The 16,816-nt window shown below is 43.4% G+C and overlaps 1 protein-coding gene across 9 annotated transcripts in view; it reads right to left on the reverse strand.

Moving 5' to 3' along the window:
* Positions 1-5,405: 5,405 nt before the first annotated feature.
* The window catches only part of LOC128329198 (sodium channel protein type 5 subunit alpha-like), a 371,320-nt gene continuing 359,909 nt past the window's right edge, over positions 5,406-16,816 (reverse strand). For all 9 annotated transcript variants that reach the window (XM_053259890.1, XM_053259889.1, XM_053259895.1 and 6 more), the window contains 5 exons: positions 15,642-15,695; positions 12,972-13,109; positions 11,093-11,197; positions 9,574-9,844; positions 5,406-7,590 (listed from right to left, as the gene is read on the reverse strand). In XM_053259890.1, coding sequence (XP_053115865.1) covers positions 6,365-7,590; positions 9,574-9,844; positions 11,093-11,197; positions 12,972-13,109; positions 15,642-15,695 — 1,794 coding nt within the window. In that variant the 3' untranslated portion in view covers positions 5,406-6,364. The remainder of the gene's footprint in view (positions 7,591-9,573; positions 9,845-11,092; positions 11,198-12,971; positions 13,110-15,641; positions 15,696-16,816) is intronic.

Here is a 16,816-nt window from a genome sequence, read left to right on the forward strand (position 1 = left end):
AGTCTGATCGCATAAAAGTAACACTACTTATGCTCATGAAGTAAGGACTTGCTTGGATTAAAACAAGATCACTGGTGGAAGCAGATCCTCGCAAGCCATTTCATTTGTCTCTGAGGTGCATGGTTCTTTGGGGAATTTTTCCAAAGCTAGAACAAAATAAGAGCAGCCGTGCTGGATCAGGCCCAAGGTCTATCTAGTCCAGCATCCTGTTTCACACAGTGGCCCACCAGATGCTTCTGAGAAGCCCACAGGTAAGAGCACTGGTGAAGACAGCCAAACGGTGGCCCGTGTCCCACCCCACTGCCTGCTGGCTGGAAATCAGCTCTGGAGAGCTGGTTCAAGGCTCCCTAGAGCCTGTGCACACCCATGTGCATGTGATGTCACACACAAAAGGGGTGTAGCCTGCACTCTGCAGAGCCCGAGCAAGCTCTCCAGAGCTAATTTCCAGCCAGCATTTGCTGGCCACTGTGTTTATTTCTCTTTCTCTCCCAGCAGTGAGGGAGAGGACACTTAATAAATGCAGCTAGCCAGCAAATGCTGGATGGGAATGCATTAGGGAGGGCTGGAGCGGGCCCTCTGGAATTTAGGCCACAGCCACGTGTGCATGACATCACATGCACAGGGCATCTTGTGAGGCCCTTCCTTTTGGTGGCCCGAATTCTTTGAACCCTACCTCTCAGTGATAGCTCTGCCCCTGGGCAAGAGGTGAGGGCACACCCTCTCTCCTGCTGATGCTCTCCTGTAACTGGCATTCAGAGGGATCTTGGCTCTGAGGCTAGAGGTGGCTTATAACCATCAAACTAGTAGCCATTGACAGACCTGTCCTCGATGAATTGTCCAAGCTCTCTTTAAAGCCATTCAAGCTAGTGACCATTACCACATCCCATGGCAGAGTAGTCCATCGATTAATTATGTGGTATGGAAAAGTACTTCCTTTTCTTGGTCCTAAATTTCCTGGCCTTCAGATTCATGGGATGACCCCTGGTTCTAGTGTTGTGAGAGAGGAAATTTCTCTGTCCATTCTCCCCACTCCATGCATAATTTTATACACCTGTTTCCTGTCCTTCAACCAGCTACCAATACACACATGAACCTGTCCCCTTATTCCATGGCTACTAAGTTTATTCAAGAGCCTTTGGTGGGGAACTTTCTCAAAGTTCCCCGCCAAACTTTGGAAGTCCAAATATACTCTGTAAACTGGATCATCTTTATCCACACGCCCACTGGTTCTCACTGTTCCACCAGGTTTCTGTTATGCCCAATATATCTATGTTTTCATAGATATTGCTCACCCATCTTGACTCGGAGGCGTCTGGCATTGGTATATGAACTCCAAAAGGTTCGTGAGGCAAGACTTTCCCTGGCAGAAGCCATCCTGGTTCTCCTTCTTCAAGGCCTGTTCTATATGTTTAACAATTTTGTTCTTAAGTATTCTTTCCCTCAATTTACCTGGCACGAAGATAAGCTAACTGGCCTGTAGTTTTCAAGATCTCCCCTGGAATTATTTTCAAAAATTGGAGTTACATTAGCTACTTTCCAGTTCTCTGATACAGAGCCTGATAAGCCACACATTTTTGCTAGGAGATCAGCAATTTCACATTTGAGTTCCTTCAGAACTCTTGGGTGGATGCCATCTGGCCCTGGTGATCTGTTAATTTTTAGTTTTTCAAGACAGTCTAGAACATCCTCTCTCATCACCTCAAATTGGCCCAGTTCTTTAGCCTCCATGCCTGAGAAATTCAGTTCCAGAGCAGGTATATGTCACCGTGAAGACCTCATTCAAATAACTTAGTCAGCTTCTCTGCAGTCTCATTATCCTCCTTAATAATCCCTTTCATGCCCTCATCATCTAAAGGTCCAACTGCCTCCCTGGCAAGTTTTCTGCTTCTGATATATTTATAGAAGTTTTTGTTATCCCCCTTGACCCTTCTAGCTATATGCTCCTCAAACTCTCTTTTTGCATCCCTTAATGTTTCCTTGCATTTCCTTTGCCAAAGTTTATGTTCCTTTCTGATCTCTTCATTTGGATAGGATTTCCATTTTCTGAGCGAATTCTTCTTCCCTTTTGCTTCCCTGATTCTACTTGTCAGCCATGCTAGTGACATTCTGAACCTGGTGGTGCCTTCCCTCCTTCCTGGTATACGTTCCAACTGAGCTTCTATTATTATGGTTTAAAATAAGTTCTATGCTTTCTGGAGTGATTTGACCCTTCTGATTTTCCCTTTCAGTTTACCAGCCCCCTCATTTCAGAGACGTTTTCTCTTATGAAGTCCACTCACATATAAGATGAATTGGATCGCACTATGGTCAATGTATCCCAATGGTTCTACAACTCTGACATCTTGCACCAGGTCTGGGCACCACTCAGTCCAAGGTTGCCTTCTTTCTGGTTGGTTCCTTGACCAACTGTCCTAAGGCACGGTCATTTAGCATGTCTAGAAATTTGGCCTCTGTCAATCCCCACATGTGAATTTGCCCAGTCTATGAGAGGGTAATTGAAGTCACCCATTATTACAGCTCTATCTCTCTTTGACGCCTCTCTGATTTGCTTCTCCAACTCCACATCACTCTCAGCATTTTGATCTCAAGGGCAATAGCACATCTCTAGTAATTTCCTTTCAGTTCTCCTATTGTCACCCATCATGTTTCTGTGAAGGACTGTGGTCCTTCTAGGTTTTCTAGCTTGTTGGATTCTATCCACTTTTAACATACAGTGCTACTCCACCCCCAATCTGCCCCTCCCTGTCCTTTCTACAGAGTTTATATCCAGGGATAACAGTGTTCCACTGGTTCTCACAGTTCCACCATGTTTCTGTTATGCCCACCATATCTGTGTTTTCATTAGCAACCAAGCACTCCAGGTCACCCAACTTGGCGTGGAGGCTTCTGGCACTGGTCTATAAACGCCTATACACTTAAGTTGCTGTGCATATCCTCTCTCAGTGAGGAGAGAGGAATATCCCCTGAGAGAGGATATTCATAGCAACAAAGCTGTTTTGAAGTAGATTACATGTTTTAAACAACCACATGGGAATACAAGGAGTGTGATTCATCACAGTTAATGCCACTGATGAAGACTGTGCATTGGTCGAAATGCATCTGTCAAAGGACAGGAGACTGCTAAAGCACCTCCTTGTGCTGTGCTATACCTCAGGAGTACAAGCTACTTGTGAAACAGTTTATTCCACACCTCAGAAACAGAAGTTTATCTCCCTTGAAGCTTAGGACTCCTGTTGGAACATTCCCTTTGGGATTTTAATCTTTATTTTTACATATCTTTCTACATGTACTTGTGATGGCTTTTATCTTTACCATGGAGAATTTATTTTGGGGTGTGTGTGTGTGTGTGTTCTGGTTTTATTGATACTGGTTTTTTCAGGTTACTTTTATGACCATATGGTACTTATCTTTTACAAAGCGAGAATATAGATTGGGGATTGGGGATCTGATTGTTAATACATTTATACTCTAATTTAAACTAATATAGATAAAGGTATAGACTATAAACCAGATCCCAGCCAGTTCCTTTTGGCAATCCCAAGGCATAATTTTAAAAGCTGTTCTGTGATCTGTTTTATTTTAAGCATCAAGAGTATGGTTTCATCTTGGGTCAAGTGGACCCCATACCTTTTGTACAGGCTTTGCTTGCTCCAAAATATATCCCAATGCCTAATACATCTAAACCCCTCCTCTTGGCACCATCGTCTCATCCATACATTGAATCCCCTCACTGGCCCTGTGTGTGAGGACTTCAGGTAGGACTTCAGAAAGCGCTACCCTGGGTGTCCTAGCCTTCAATATGCTACCTAGCACCCTACATTTGGCTTCCAGAATCTCCCCACTGTATTCCGATGTGCACGACAGCTGAATCCTCCCAGCACTGCCTATCTAGATGCTGTGAGACATCTGCAACCTTCACATCAGGCAGGTAATTCACCGTGTGGTCTACATGTGGGTTACAAATCCACCCATTCGCCCAATGTTGACTCTGTCCCTGCTCATCACCCAACTACTAGGAGACTCCCAACCTGTGGAAGCAGAGTTGGTCTTGTGGTAGCAAGCATGAATTGTCCTCTTTGCTAAGCAGTGTCTACCCTGGTTTGCATTTGAATGAGAGATATGTGTGAGCACAGCAAGATATCCCTCTCAGGGGGTGGGACAGCTCTGGGAAGAACACCTGCGTGCTTGCATGCAGAAGGATCCAAGTTCCCTCCTTGGCATCTCCACGATAGGGCTGAGAGAGAGAGAGTCCTGCCTGCAACCATGGAGATGCCATTGCCAGTCTGTGTAGACAATACTGAGCTAGATGGACCAATGGTCTGACTTGGTATATGGTAGCTTCCAATTCCCCTAATCTCCGGAGGAGTATCTTCAATGCGAGAGGATACGAGTGTCTCATTCAAGAAAGGGGTCCTTTCTAAGGGAACAGTCTCCTCTTCTTCAGACTGATGCCCTCCTTCCCTGAGACCTTCATTCTCCATGACAGCAGAGGAGCTGTCACATCCCTGACGATCTCGTCCACATACCTCTATGCCTCCCCGAGTTTCTCCAGGTCAGCCACCTTGACTTCAAGGGAATGAACTTGTTCCTGTAGAGCCAGGCAGTGCAAAGAGTGCACACCCATGACTTCTTTCCCCTCAGGCAGGTAGTCATACATGCACAACCCTGGGAAGCACCCCCTTCTCTGCTGGCATTTTACCTTCATAACTGGTTTTATTGGCAATTTAGAATATATAGAGTGTGTTTACATGAAAGTTTGGTCTTAGTTGCAGTCGTCAGCTAATTAAAGGTTCCACACTCTGTCCTCCAAGAAAATTACAAAAGAAGGGTAGTACGCACCTACCCCTTGTGCTGGGTGTCTCCTTTGTGATGAAGGAGGACCGCGTGTGTGCCTCCCCACACACTTCCCCACTAAACTCGATGCAAAACTCCCTTGATATCTGTTAGCAAACTCTTGTTCGCAAATCTCCAGGTAGCAAAATTTCTCTGGTCTGAGCCTTGTCTTCTCAAGAGCTGCTTCCAAACTGGCTACTTTAGGAATGTGGCCCCTCCTACAAGCTGTGTGACTCATCTGCAGCTAATTCTTACTGTCTATCTAGGCACAATTGAAACTGAAACTTCCCCATCAAAAACAAACCTTTTGCCAGCCAGAAATCAAACCCTAGAAAAGACTACCCCTAACAAACTTACCTTGTCCTTCCCCCACTTGCTGTCTTGTTGATTTATTTATTCACTTACTTGCTTTCTTCTTTAGTAAAGAAAACAAAAGTTTGCTGCCTCATCTGGTCTACGCCTTGTCTTCTCAAGAGCTGCTTCCAAATTATTTTTTACAAATAGCTGAGAAATAGCTTAGAAGCTATTTCTAAGAGCATTTGCCATATGCAAAGCAGATTCTTGAAACATACTAAAAAAATAGTGCTTTTATTGGCAGGTTTACAAGCATAATCCATTAGTGTCTAATATCCTGCAGGACAGAACAAAAAAAAAAACAAAACAAAAAAACCCAACAAAACCCCAACCACTCATGTCTTGCTTCATCTGACGTCACTTCCTTCCTTCTGTTTTCCCTGGGTTAAACTGCTGGCAAGCAGCTGAATGTTCCAAATGAGTGTTTCTGCTGTTTTACAAAGTTCAAATGTTGCTGACTTAATATTTTTGCCTTGCAATGTATTTCCTTGGTAAGCAGCAGCGTCTCCTGTTGTTTTGGAAATCAGCTCTGGTTCCTAGTTTATCACGTAGAGTATTAGCATCATCGATCTCCATGGAAAAAGAGACAATTATATCTTTTTTTTTTAAGTAAAAAAATATCAAATATAATAAATTTATGAAAGACCTTTCACAACATATACATTAAGTGTTACATTGTTGCTACAGCAGCTACGTGATTCCTCTCTCTCTCTCTCTCTCTCCCTCCCTTTTTCTTTCTCTCTCTCTCGCTCTTTCTCTCCTTCTCTTATTATAGAATGCAAGGTCATACATTTGCTGTAAGTAAATGCACTAATAGAAGTAAGACCTTAAAATGAAAATATGCGGTCAGGTTTTTATCTGTGGATAGATATAAAGTATTTACTTGTGATACAGTCTAGCGTCTCCATAATCACACCACTGCTATATAACAGCTGTGACCTTGCGCTGGATTCCCCACCCCTGTGCATATATAAATATAAACATTGTGCAAAGTTGAAGAAAATAGAGGCAAAGGTTATATATATAACACAATGCCACACCCTCTTGTTAAGGGCTAATCCCGCCTTTTATTTTCCTTTGCAACTAATGTTTAAAAAGGCTGCTTTACCTGTTGCTTAGTTACAGCATTACATTCTGTAAACAATAGTTTTTTTTAAAGTGTTCTAAACAAAAACATTTAAACAATTGACTCTTTATCTCGGTCGGGTGATAACTGGTCATCCAGATGTTCATCGCTTTTGCTGGAGTCTGTCAACCTTAGCTGGAAGTTGTCACTGGTGCCTCTAGTGACGCTGTCATAGGAAGGAGGAAAAGATGTGGAGGACAGAGTTTCAGACTTGTCTATCGGCCTGCCATAGTTTTCACCCATCATGAAGGCAATGAGGCCTTCCTTTTCTGGTGCATCATCACCAAGGTGGCAGATTTTTTGGCGGTATAAGAAAGAGGCCTGCTTGAGGGAGCGTTGGAAAAGGTGGCTCCTGTAGGCTCTCTGGATAACAACGGCGGAAACCTCTTCCTGTTTTCGCCTGAGTGTGGTGGTGATTGGTTCATAAGAAATCTTTGATGGGTTGGCCGCCATGAATTTTTCCTCCATCTGAATTTTAAGTGCATCCATCTCTCCAGATTCTCCCAGCACTCTTTTGGTAAAAGCAAACAAAATATCTAAGCAGTGGATCCTGTCTCCACTCACCATAGGGAGGTCCATAGATATGAGCTTGATTTTGTTGGGTTTCACGATGCGTAAAGGTTCAGACAGAGCATCTGCGAAATTGGAAAGTGCGGCATACTCAATAAACTGAGTGGCTTCGGGGTCAAACTTCTCCCAGATTTCATAAAACATATCAAAGTCATCCTCGCTTAGAGGCTCTGTACTCTCTTCAGTGGCAACACTGAAGTTCTCTAAAATAATAGCTATGTACATGTTTACAACAATTAGGAAGGATATAATGATATAAGTAACAAAGAAGAGAATCCCCACAGCAGGACTGCCACAGTTCCCCTTGGAGCCATTGGAATTGTTATGGCTTGGGTCACAATATGGTGGTCCGGTGTTCAAGATGGGATCGAGAAGACCATTCCAGCCCGCTGATGTTGTTATTTGGAAGAGGCAGAGCATGCTATTAGCAAACGTCTGGAAGTTGAACATGTCATCGATCCCACTCTCCTTCTTAACATATGCAAAGTTGGCCATGCCAAAAATGGCATAAATGAACATGACCAGGAACAGCAGTAGGCCAATATTGAACAATGCCGGGAGGGACATCATTAAGGCAAACAGGAGCGTTCGGATTCCTTTGGCCCCTCTTATAAGTCTCAGGATCCGACCAATCCGAGCCAAGCGAATGACTCTGAAGAGGGTAGGGGAGAAGAAATATTTCTGGATGATGTCAGAAAGCACAGAGCCTTGAGAAAAGAGGGGTGGGGAGAGAAACACAGTTAGTGTACTAGCAAATACTATGGACTTTCATTTGATAAAAAACCAACTCAAATTAAGGACATGACACAGCCTCACGCAGGTTCCACTGAGCTCAGGTAAGCCCTCATGCCTCATTGGCTGGCCTCTGACACACAGATACAGGTTCCTGCCATCATGCTGCCCATTGCAGACTAAGAAGGCTGTCAATGAACAGAAGAACTTAAACATGCATCTAGTCCAGCATCCTGTTTCCCACTGTGAGCAACCAAATGCTTCCATGCACAAAGATAATGGCTGTTCCCTATCATTATTCCCCAGCAACTGCCCTTCAGAGATGCATTGCCACTGAAAGTTCCATTTAGATGTCAAGATTAATAGCCATTGATAGCTCTATCCTCCATGAAGATAGTTAATAGCTCAGCTTGGTGACTTGGCCCTAACTGGGGAGCAAAGCAACAATGGAAATAGTATAAGGGAGGTGCAAATGGACCTCTCAGCTTGTCCAATGGCCAGCACTTGTCTTAATGCCCTCAGAGCCTTTGCACATCTATCAAGGGCCAACCAAGGAGGGAAGAGGACTGCACTGAGTCTCATGCTGATCCCTGGTGACACTGGAATGGAAGGTGCCTTTACATCAGGGGTCCTCAAACCTAGGTCTCCAAATGTTGTTGAACTAAAACTCCCATCATCCCCAAGCACAGTGATCAAAGGCTATTGTGGCTGGGGATGATGGGAGTTGTAGTCCAGCATCTGGGGACCCAAGTTTGAGAACCCCTGCCTTTACATTATATTCCTGTTCTTGGAAGGAAACATATTACAGAAACCTTGTCTTGGTTGACTGTTCCAAGTTCCCTCCCTGGCATCTCCAAGATAGGGCAGAGAAAGAGTCCTGCCTGCAACCTTGGCGATGCCACTACCAGTCTGTGCAGACAATACTGAGCTAGATGGACCAATGATCTGACTCGGTATATGGCAACTTCCTATATTCCTATGTAATATTTATGGTGGCTCTCTGCTTATGTTCTCAACTCAATTGGCTCAAACTAAAAGTAACTTGATGGCAATCTTTCCTAAAGGAATTAGTCTGACTTGTTCTACTACTTCCTGATCAATCAATAATCCAGTTAACTGTAGTCCTGGGGGACAACCTCAGTTGTGTACAACAGGTTGTGCATAACTACGAGCGGCTGTAGAAAGGGATGTGCATGCATATCCACGTCAAAGGATACAATGAGCCAGTTCAATGGGGTCTAATGAAAAACACAGCATGGATGTGGCCACACACACCCAGTATTCTGAATATCTCTGTTTGCATTGGCAGTGCAAAGAGAAGCATGCTTACTAGCTCAGGGTGGCTTCCTTTTGTTGCTCTTGGCAGTGCTGGACATGAAGAACAGAAAGGCCTACTACTAATGTTGTATGTAGGGTTGCTACCAAAATTTTGCCTAAAGCATAATTTGAAGCATATTTCAAGTGTTTCTCTATAGGCAACAAGTGTGAAAAATTTCAAGGGAGGCCAACAGCTAACATTCCTCGGGGGCATTTCACGCATCCTGCAACAGCATGGAGAAGAAGATGGTAGACGATGCTATTCGATGTGTTTATTTGGTGCAGTGAGGGTGGCAGAACCACCTCAAGCTGCTATGTTTTTGGCACGGTGGTTGGCCTTGTGAATGTCCCAGCATACCTCGGACATGTTATTTCTGCTGAGAAACCTGTTGGAAAACATCCAAACCAGGAGGGAATGAAGTGTCTCAATGTGTCCAAAAGTGACTCAAGCATTCCCAAGAAAAGCATATTTCAGTGTATCAGTACATCATTCTGAGGGCCACATGTGGGCATGAGTGATTTGTATGAAAGTCTACAACCTACTTCCCACACTATTATGGGGCTGCTGTGAGGTGAATTTGACCTATGTGAATCTAGATAAAACATTGTTCCCCCATCTATATTTGCTGAGTTTGACCTACCCACAATTGATAGAATCACGACGACAAAATCAAATATATTCCAGCCATTGGTGAAATAGTAGTGCCTCAGGGCCAACATTTTGAACATACACTCCGCTGTGAAGATGGCCACAAAGACCATGTTGACTTTATAAAGGATGTTCACTTTTTCCTGACTCTGATCATCTGTTTCCACCATCATTGTGACCATGTTGAGGCAGATAAGGAGCATGATGCAAACATCAAAGGCTTGTTTTGAGACAACATCAAAAATGAAACCTTGATACTTGTTCTGGAAGAAAATTAAGAAACACTATTATTATTAGATATAAAGTCATGTTAGCCAAGTCAGACAATATCAAATATACGGTCGTGTTAGGGTTTGGAATGAAGGATGGTAGCTTTCAAGGTGCACAGAACTGGTCCTCAGGATGGGTGTTGAAGAACATGCATGTACAGGAAACATGACAGGGCCAGAACAGTGGAGCTGGCATCTGCTTTAAGTAGTTGTGGGCTGGGATGGAGTTGGCCATCCCAGCCAATAACATCCCATCCTCTAGTAGGTTGGGGATGGATTGACCCACCATATTATGCTAATGTGGTGTCTGGGGAGTAGCTAGATCAGATTCCTCAAGGCTAATCCCAGCTTCGGTCATGAGAGGAAAGGGAATTAAATCACTCACAGGAACATAGGAAACTACCATATACTGAGTCAGACCATTGGTCCATCTAGCTCAGTATTGTCTACACAGACTGGCAGCAGCTTCTCCAGGGTTGCAGGCAGGACTCTCTCTCTGCCCTATCTTGGGAGATGCCAGAGAGGGAACTTGGAACCCTCCCAGAGTGGCTCCACCCCTTAAGCCTAAGGGGACTATCTTACAGTGTTCACACTTCTAGTCTCCCATTTATATGCAACCAGGGCAGACCCTGCTTTGCTAAGGGGACAAGTCATGCTTGCTACCACAAGACCAGCCCTCCTCTACTCTGCAGATTCTTCCTCTACTCTGTTGTTTTACTCCCTTGACCTTCCGGAGAGCTCTAGACTGATCCTCTCTGGCTGGTGCCTGATTGACTTGTGAAGCCTTGGGTAGATAATTGACAGGAGCCCCACCTGCTGGCCACATCCCCTGAACAATCTGGATTTTCTGGCTAGAGAAAAAGTGTCTCTGTCAGTTCAGCAACAAAGCCACTGCTTCCTGTTGTCTCCCTCTTCCTTTCAATTAGTTGTGGTTTTGGCTCTTCTACTGGGATGATTGGGCTGTTGCTGAGCTCTTTGGCTTTGGGTATTACCTCCCACAGTGCTCCAGGGGACTTCCCCGGACAGGTATGCAGGGAACAACATCTGGGGGTCCCCAATACCTGAACACCTTCAATTAAGGTCAATAGCAAATAAACACCTGTTGGTTCTAATGGAACTGGACTGTGGCCAAACCCTCTGAGGCCATAAATCATGTAAGAAGATAATCCAATAGAGATTATGTTTTGCAGAGGGGAATCAGAATCTACTGAAGACATTCAAAGATATCTTAGGTAACCTCACCAGTGGCCGTGGGATGGGCTTTTGGGGTTTCTTGGATCCCAGTTTTTTCATGGCATTATAGTATTTTTTCTGCTCCTCTGTCATAAAGATGTCTTGTCCACCTAAGTAAAGGGAGATACAACTAATATTATTTTGGGTGAAAAAAAGAACTGTTTATGGAAAGCAAAACAAGTCTGAGATAGTAAAAGTCTTCATTACTTTTTATTGTCCACTCTATTCCTAGTAGCATTTATTAAGTGATCTAATTAGTCCTTAATAAGGAGTAAAACTGCATGTAGGTATCCTGGACATTTTTTGTTACTATTATTTATAATGGGATATTGATCCTACCCAATCTCAAAGGCTCTATATAGCTGAATGTTTGCTAGCTGCATTATGATTATGATTATTTTGTTGATGAGTATAAAATTGCATGAGGGTGATCTCCAGAGGAGTTAATCCATGGCTAAGAGGGAGCTCATATTGGTTACTGGTCCTCTTACCCTCCATATAGAACCAGTTTGGGAATCAATGTTCTTCATAGATTCACGGTAGCAGGCTGGCTGGTTTCTTTGTTGACCATAGCTAAACAAATCTAACCATCTTTATATGTTCAATTATGGGCAAAGGGTTTCTGTATTTTTATTTATTTTAAGTGTTTAATTGGAACTTTTGTTGTATATCCTTAGTTGAGCCTTGATAGTATTTTTTTCATATGATCATGGTTGTACAATTTTCAACAATACGTGCATTTATATAATCACATTTCTTTGGGGGTCTTATTGCTTACTGGATGAACTTCTATCCAGTATTGAATGCATCTTTCTTCATATTTCATACATAGTGTGGTGCATGCGTGTGTATGTATGTATGGGGGAGGTTACAACATACAGAACCAGGAATTACACAGAAGCACACCTCAATACTTTAGAATTAACAACATGAAACATAATAACATTAAAAATGCAGCTAAAACCTATGCCATCGCTGTCCCAAGCCCTTCTATGCATGCTCACACCTCTGCTTCACAAACCACAAAATTCCCACATGAAAATAATTTCCTTGTACACAAAAATGTGCAAACCACATGTAGACCATCAGACATGATGACTCCACATTGGGGCATCTGGCCATGAGTACACCTGCTTGGAATGTATGACAGGCTGTGGCTTCCCAGCATGTGTTGCATTGCTGCCATACTGCATATTGTTAGCTTAACTGTGCCCAAGATTGCAACTGGAGTGAATCTGTAGCAAAACCCCCCAAACATGGCCATGCACCAGGAAGTTGTGGTGAATCGTGATTTTCAAGCTCATGTAATCACTCTCACCCTAGGAGTGTGGGAAGGGGGCATAAGGTTTTCCTGGAAACTAGTGCAGATCCAACGAGCTAGATGCAATCCCTTGGAATGGGACTTTGAGTCAAGGGCAGTAGAGCAAGTCGCAAGTGGCACTGTCACAGCTTGGGCTGGCCCACATGCCGGAATGCTTTTGCTCATATTGGGCATCAGACCTGCACAGAGGAAAGAGAGGCTGGTGTTTGTGGCTGCCCTGCTAGCCAGAACTCTGGTTCGTGAGCCCACAGTGGCCACTCCTCATTTCTGGCAACTGGCTATCTGTTTTGTTGGCAGAAGTAGACCTTTGAATTCTGCACAAAACGGACCATTCTGTGGTGGCACACAAACAGCACAATCTTTTTATGATGAACAAACTGGGTGGCCTGGTCACCATGAGCAAAAAAAAGCTATTGTGGGTGCCATAAAGTAATAAATACTGTGGGCATCACAAGCAGGTTGGTCATGTGCACAAGTTGTGAGTTTTCACTGGTGTGTTCCACCTATATTTATTTTCATTTGGGCGACAATGCCAAGCAGCTGCATGGCAAACAAGGTACTACTCATCTTTTTCTTCTGTTGATTGAAATTGTCAATGATGACGCCAATGAAGAGATTCAGAGTGAAGAAAGAGCCAAAGATGATGAAGATCACAAAGTACAGGTACATGTACAAGTTATATTCCCATTCAGGCTGCTCCTCACGCTGCAAAAGTGAATGGAAAAAGAAACAAGAAAGGGTGGTGACAATCCAAGGTCATCCTAAACCAAATGACGCATGTCAATTCATTTTGAATAGGTGTGGTTCTACAATGCAGGATGGGTACACACGATTGCTGTCACATCCAGAAGGCTGTAACTGGAGGTTCCTGGCAATCAAGTGCTCTCGGCAAGTATCCTGTATGAATCTGCCAACTGCCAGTTCCTGCTCAGATTACTGAGATGCTACTCAGATTCTCTGCCCAACTTCAAACCTAGATAACAAATCTTGGGTGAATCCCAGGCTGAAGTCGGTAAGGTGGTGTAAGAATCAGCGACTGGCAGGTTCGCACAGCATATCACCAGGAACTCACTTGCCAGATCTGGCTTACTGACTTGGCAGTGATTGTGCAAAGCCATCCAGATTACGTTCCACTCAGTGGTGCCCTTGGGCTACTCACTGTATGCCCTACGATAGGGATGTCCAACCTTGAGTCTCCAGATGTGGTTGGACTACAACTCCCATCACCCCAGCCACAGTGGCCTTTGGCCATTGTGAGTGAGCATGATGGCAGTTGTCCAAGAACATCTGGAGATTCAAGGCTGGGAACCCCTGCCCAACAACAATAAAGAACATTTACGTTGATTGTTCTTGTATGTGAGACAGGAGCTGCTCCTGATGGAGAAGGGAGCATACTCAGCATAGGCTCTGTCCAGAACTTCCAACATGTGGTGCTCGGGAGATCAGGGCCAGCAGGCAGCCAACAACACACTCCACCTTCCATACGCTGATTGCATCAGGGAGTTGAATGGAACTGAAACCCCAGTACTGGTTCAGAAAAGACTTTTCAGTGGACCCAAACTGGACCAGAACCTAAAAGCTCTTGGTTGCCTTCAGTCAGAACCAAACTCCTAAACACACAGAAAATGCTACCCAGTTCACAGTAAGTGGCTCAGTAATAAGGTTTTCAGTTTAGGATTAAGATTTTATGTTCTTGTTTTGTTATACTGCTGTTTGTATTTTATTTAAAATACAAAGAAAATTAAAAAACACACCCCTCTTTTTAAATCCTGCAAAAAGAATGCAGTCACCCCTTGCCAAACACAGTTTTACCAACCACGTTTCTGAGTATATGTGAATAGGAAAATGTGACAGGCCTTGCCAACCGCAAGCCAAGCATCTATGGTTGGCAAGGGCTTTTTAAAGTGCTGGGGGGTGGGTTCCAGTGATTTTGGGGGGTTCAGAGGTTCAATCTGCTCATTCCTCTTGGTGACCCTTGCTGTCCCTTGCCAGTTTGAGCCAGCGTGGTGTAGTGGCTAGAGTGCCGGACTAGGACTGGGGAGACCCGAGTTCAAATCCCCAGTCAGCCATGAGACTTGCTGGGTGACTCTGGGCCAGTCACTTCTCTCTCAGCCTAACCTACTTCACAGGGTTGTTGTGAGGAGAAACCTACGTATGTACTACACTGCTCTGGGCTCCTTGGAGGAAGAGCGGGATATAAATGTCAACAACAACAACACCTGTCTGACTGTGTAAACAACAACAATAATTATTATTATTTAAAATGCCTTGGAGTGATTTTGGGAGGTTAAAAAAAGTTCCAGAGGTTTGGTCTGCTCATTCTTCTTGGTGACTCTTGGTGATATTACAGTGCTTTTAAAGCTTTTTTTGGGGGGGAGGGTATTTTTTCCTTTATTTTTAGGTCTTTTTGTGGTCATGTTCCCCTAACCCCCTGTTCCCCATAGACTTTAATGCCTCACCAATGGCAAGGTTTTGCCAGAATGGAACCCTAACAGTTGGCAAGGAATGACTGTATACTACTATTCACTAGAGTTAAGCTGCAAGTAGAAGAGTGTGATATTATTCTTCCTGACATGTATCTAAACCAGGGCCTGTAGTCCAGTGGAAGAGCCCATGCTTTGCTTGATGAAGGTCCCAGGTTTTAACATAAGAACAGCCCTGCTGGATCAGGCCCAAGGCCCATCTAGTCCAGCATCCTGTTTCGCACAGTGGCCCACCAGAATTTATCCTTGGCATCTTCAGCTTCAGCTGGGAAAGAGACCCCTGTCTGAAATCCTGGAATGCTGCTGCTAGTCAGAGTAGACAAGAATGAGCTAGATGGACCCACTCAGTATAAGGCAGCGGATATATATGTTTATCCAAGGAATATAAAACAGCATGAATAAATGAGCAAGGCCATTGCAGTGGAACACCTCCTGTAGAGGTTGCCTCGGTAAACAATATATATATTTCTTAACCTTGCTGAACAATTTGTTGCATAAAAAGCAAGGAGAGACCCTTGGTATACACATTTCTCTATATTTTCTTTTTCCATACTGGGATACATTTGAGCAGGTTCATGTTATATAGCTATATATGTTTGCTGATATTTTTACTGCCAGATTGTTTTAATAAACCTTTGCTAATTTTTAAATGGTTTCAGCTACACTCAGGATCTCTGATGCCGATTGATTCCAAAAACATTTTTTTAAAAACACCCAAGAAACCAGAGAAAAGCATTTGAAGTGACCAGCCCACCTCTCGTGAATCCACCGCTGCGTACATAATTTCCATCCAACCTTTAAATGTTGCCTAGGAAGAGAGAAGCCACGTATGTAATTAGAACCATCACAAGAAGCATTTGTGTTAACGGTTATTGTACTGCTTTATGTTTTATTTGCAATACAATGTAGGAAAAATATTTCTCACTGTTGTAAGCTGTTTAATTTGTTTTTATCTTATGAGATTATTTTTAATTTATTTTGAGAATAAACCTGTTTTAACTCTGTTTTACATGATGTTTTAAATATTATACACTGCCTAGAGATGTACATATCAGGCAGTATAAAAACATGATTGCTAAATAAATAAATACATATAAATATAAACACACATACACACACCCTGAAATCACCCCATGAATTTTGGCTTGCACAAGTTAGCTATTTTTGTTTTCTTACTTAGAAACTCTGATTAATGCTTTATAATAAGCAAAATAAGATTCTGCTTTTTTTTTTTAATGGTAGCTTTTTGAGGATACCAAAACGGTAGCTTTTTGAGGAGACCATGGACAGCCAGGAAAACAAACTAATGGATCATAGAACAAATCCATCCAGAATTTTCACTCGAGGCACAAGTGACTAGGCTCAAACTATCATACTTTGGACACATTATGCGAAGATCCAGCTCCCTTGAAAAGTCCATAATGCTGGGGAAAATTGGAGGAAAGAGAAGAGGATGACGAGCAGCAAGATGGATGGACTCGGTTACGACAGCAACGAATGCACCACTGAGAGACCTTAAAGACCAAGTTGAAGACTCATCCTGGAGATAATCTATCTAGGTGGTTGCTAAGAGTTGACATTGACTTGATGGCACTCACTCACTCAATCAATCAATCAAGCTTAACACTGGCATTTGAGAATGGCACATGGTGCACGTTTTGAATCTATTCCAAATAAGAAAGGAAGATTTCTCACATTTGCGCTTGAGTTGGTCACTACTCAGATAATGCATTCCTGGAAAAATTCAAAACAATTCTAATAACTGGTTGGGAGGTGGGTGGGAGGGGGGCAACAACGATCAAGTATTTCACTACTGAATGACTTAGACTTTTAAAGATTTTTGGTAGTTCACTCAGTATGAAAGGTTCTGAGGGCCAAACTAGGCATGCCATGACTAAAAGCACCCCCCCGAGGATTGGACGGGGGTCA

This window comes from Hemicordylus capensis, chromosome 6 (genome assembly GCF_027244095.1).
Source record: "Hemicordylus capensis ecotype Gifberg chromosome 6, rHemCap1.1.pri, whole genome shotgun sequence".
NCBI lineage: Eukaryota > Metazoa > Chordata > Lepidosauria > Squamata > Cordylidae > Hemicordylus > Hemicordylus capensis.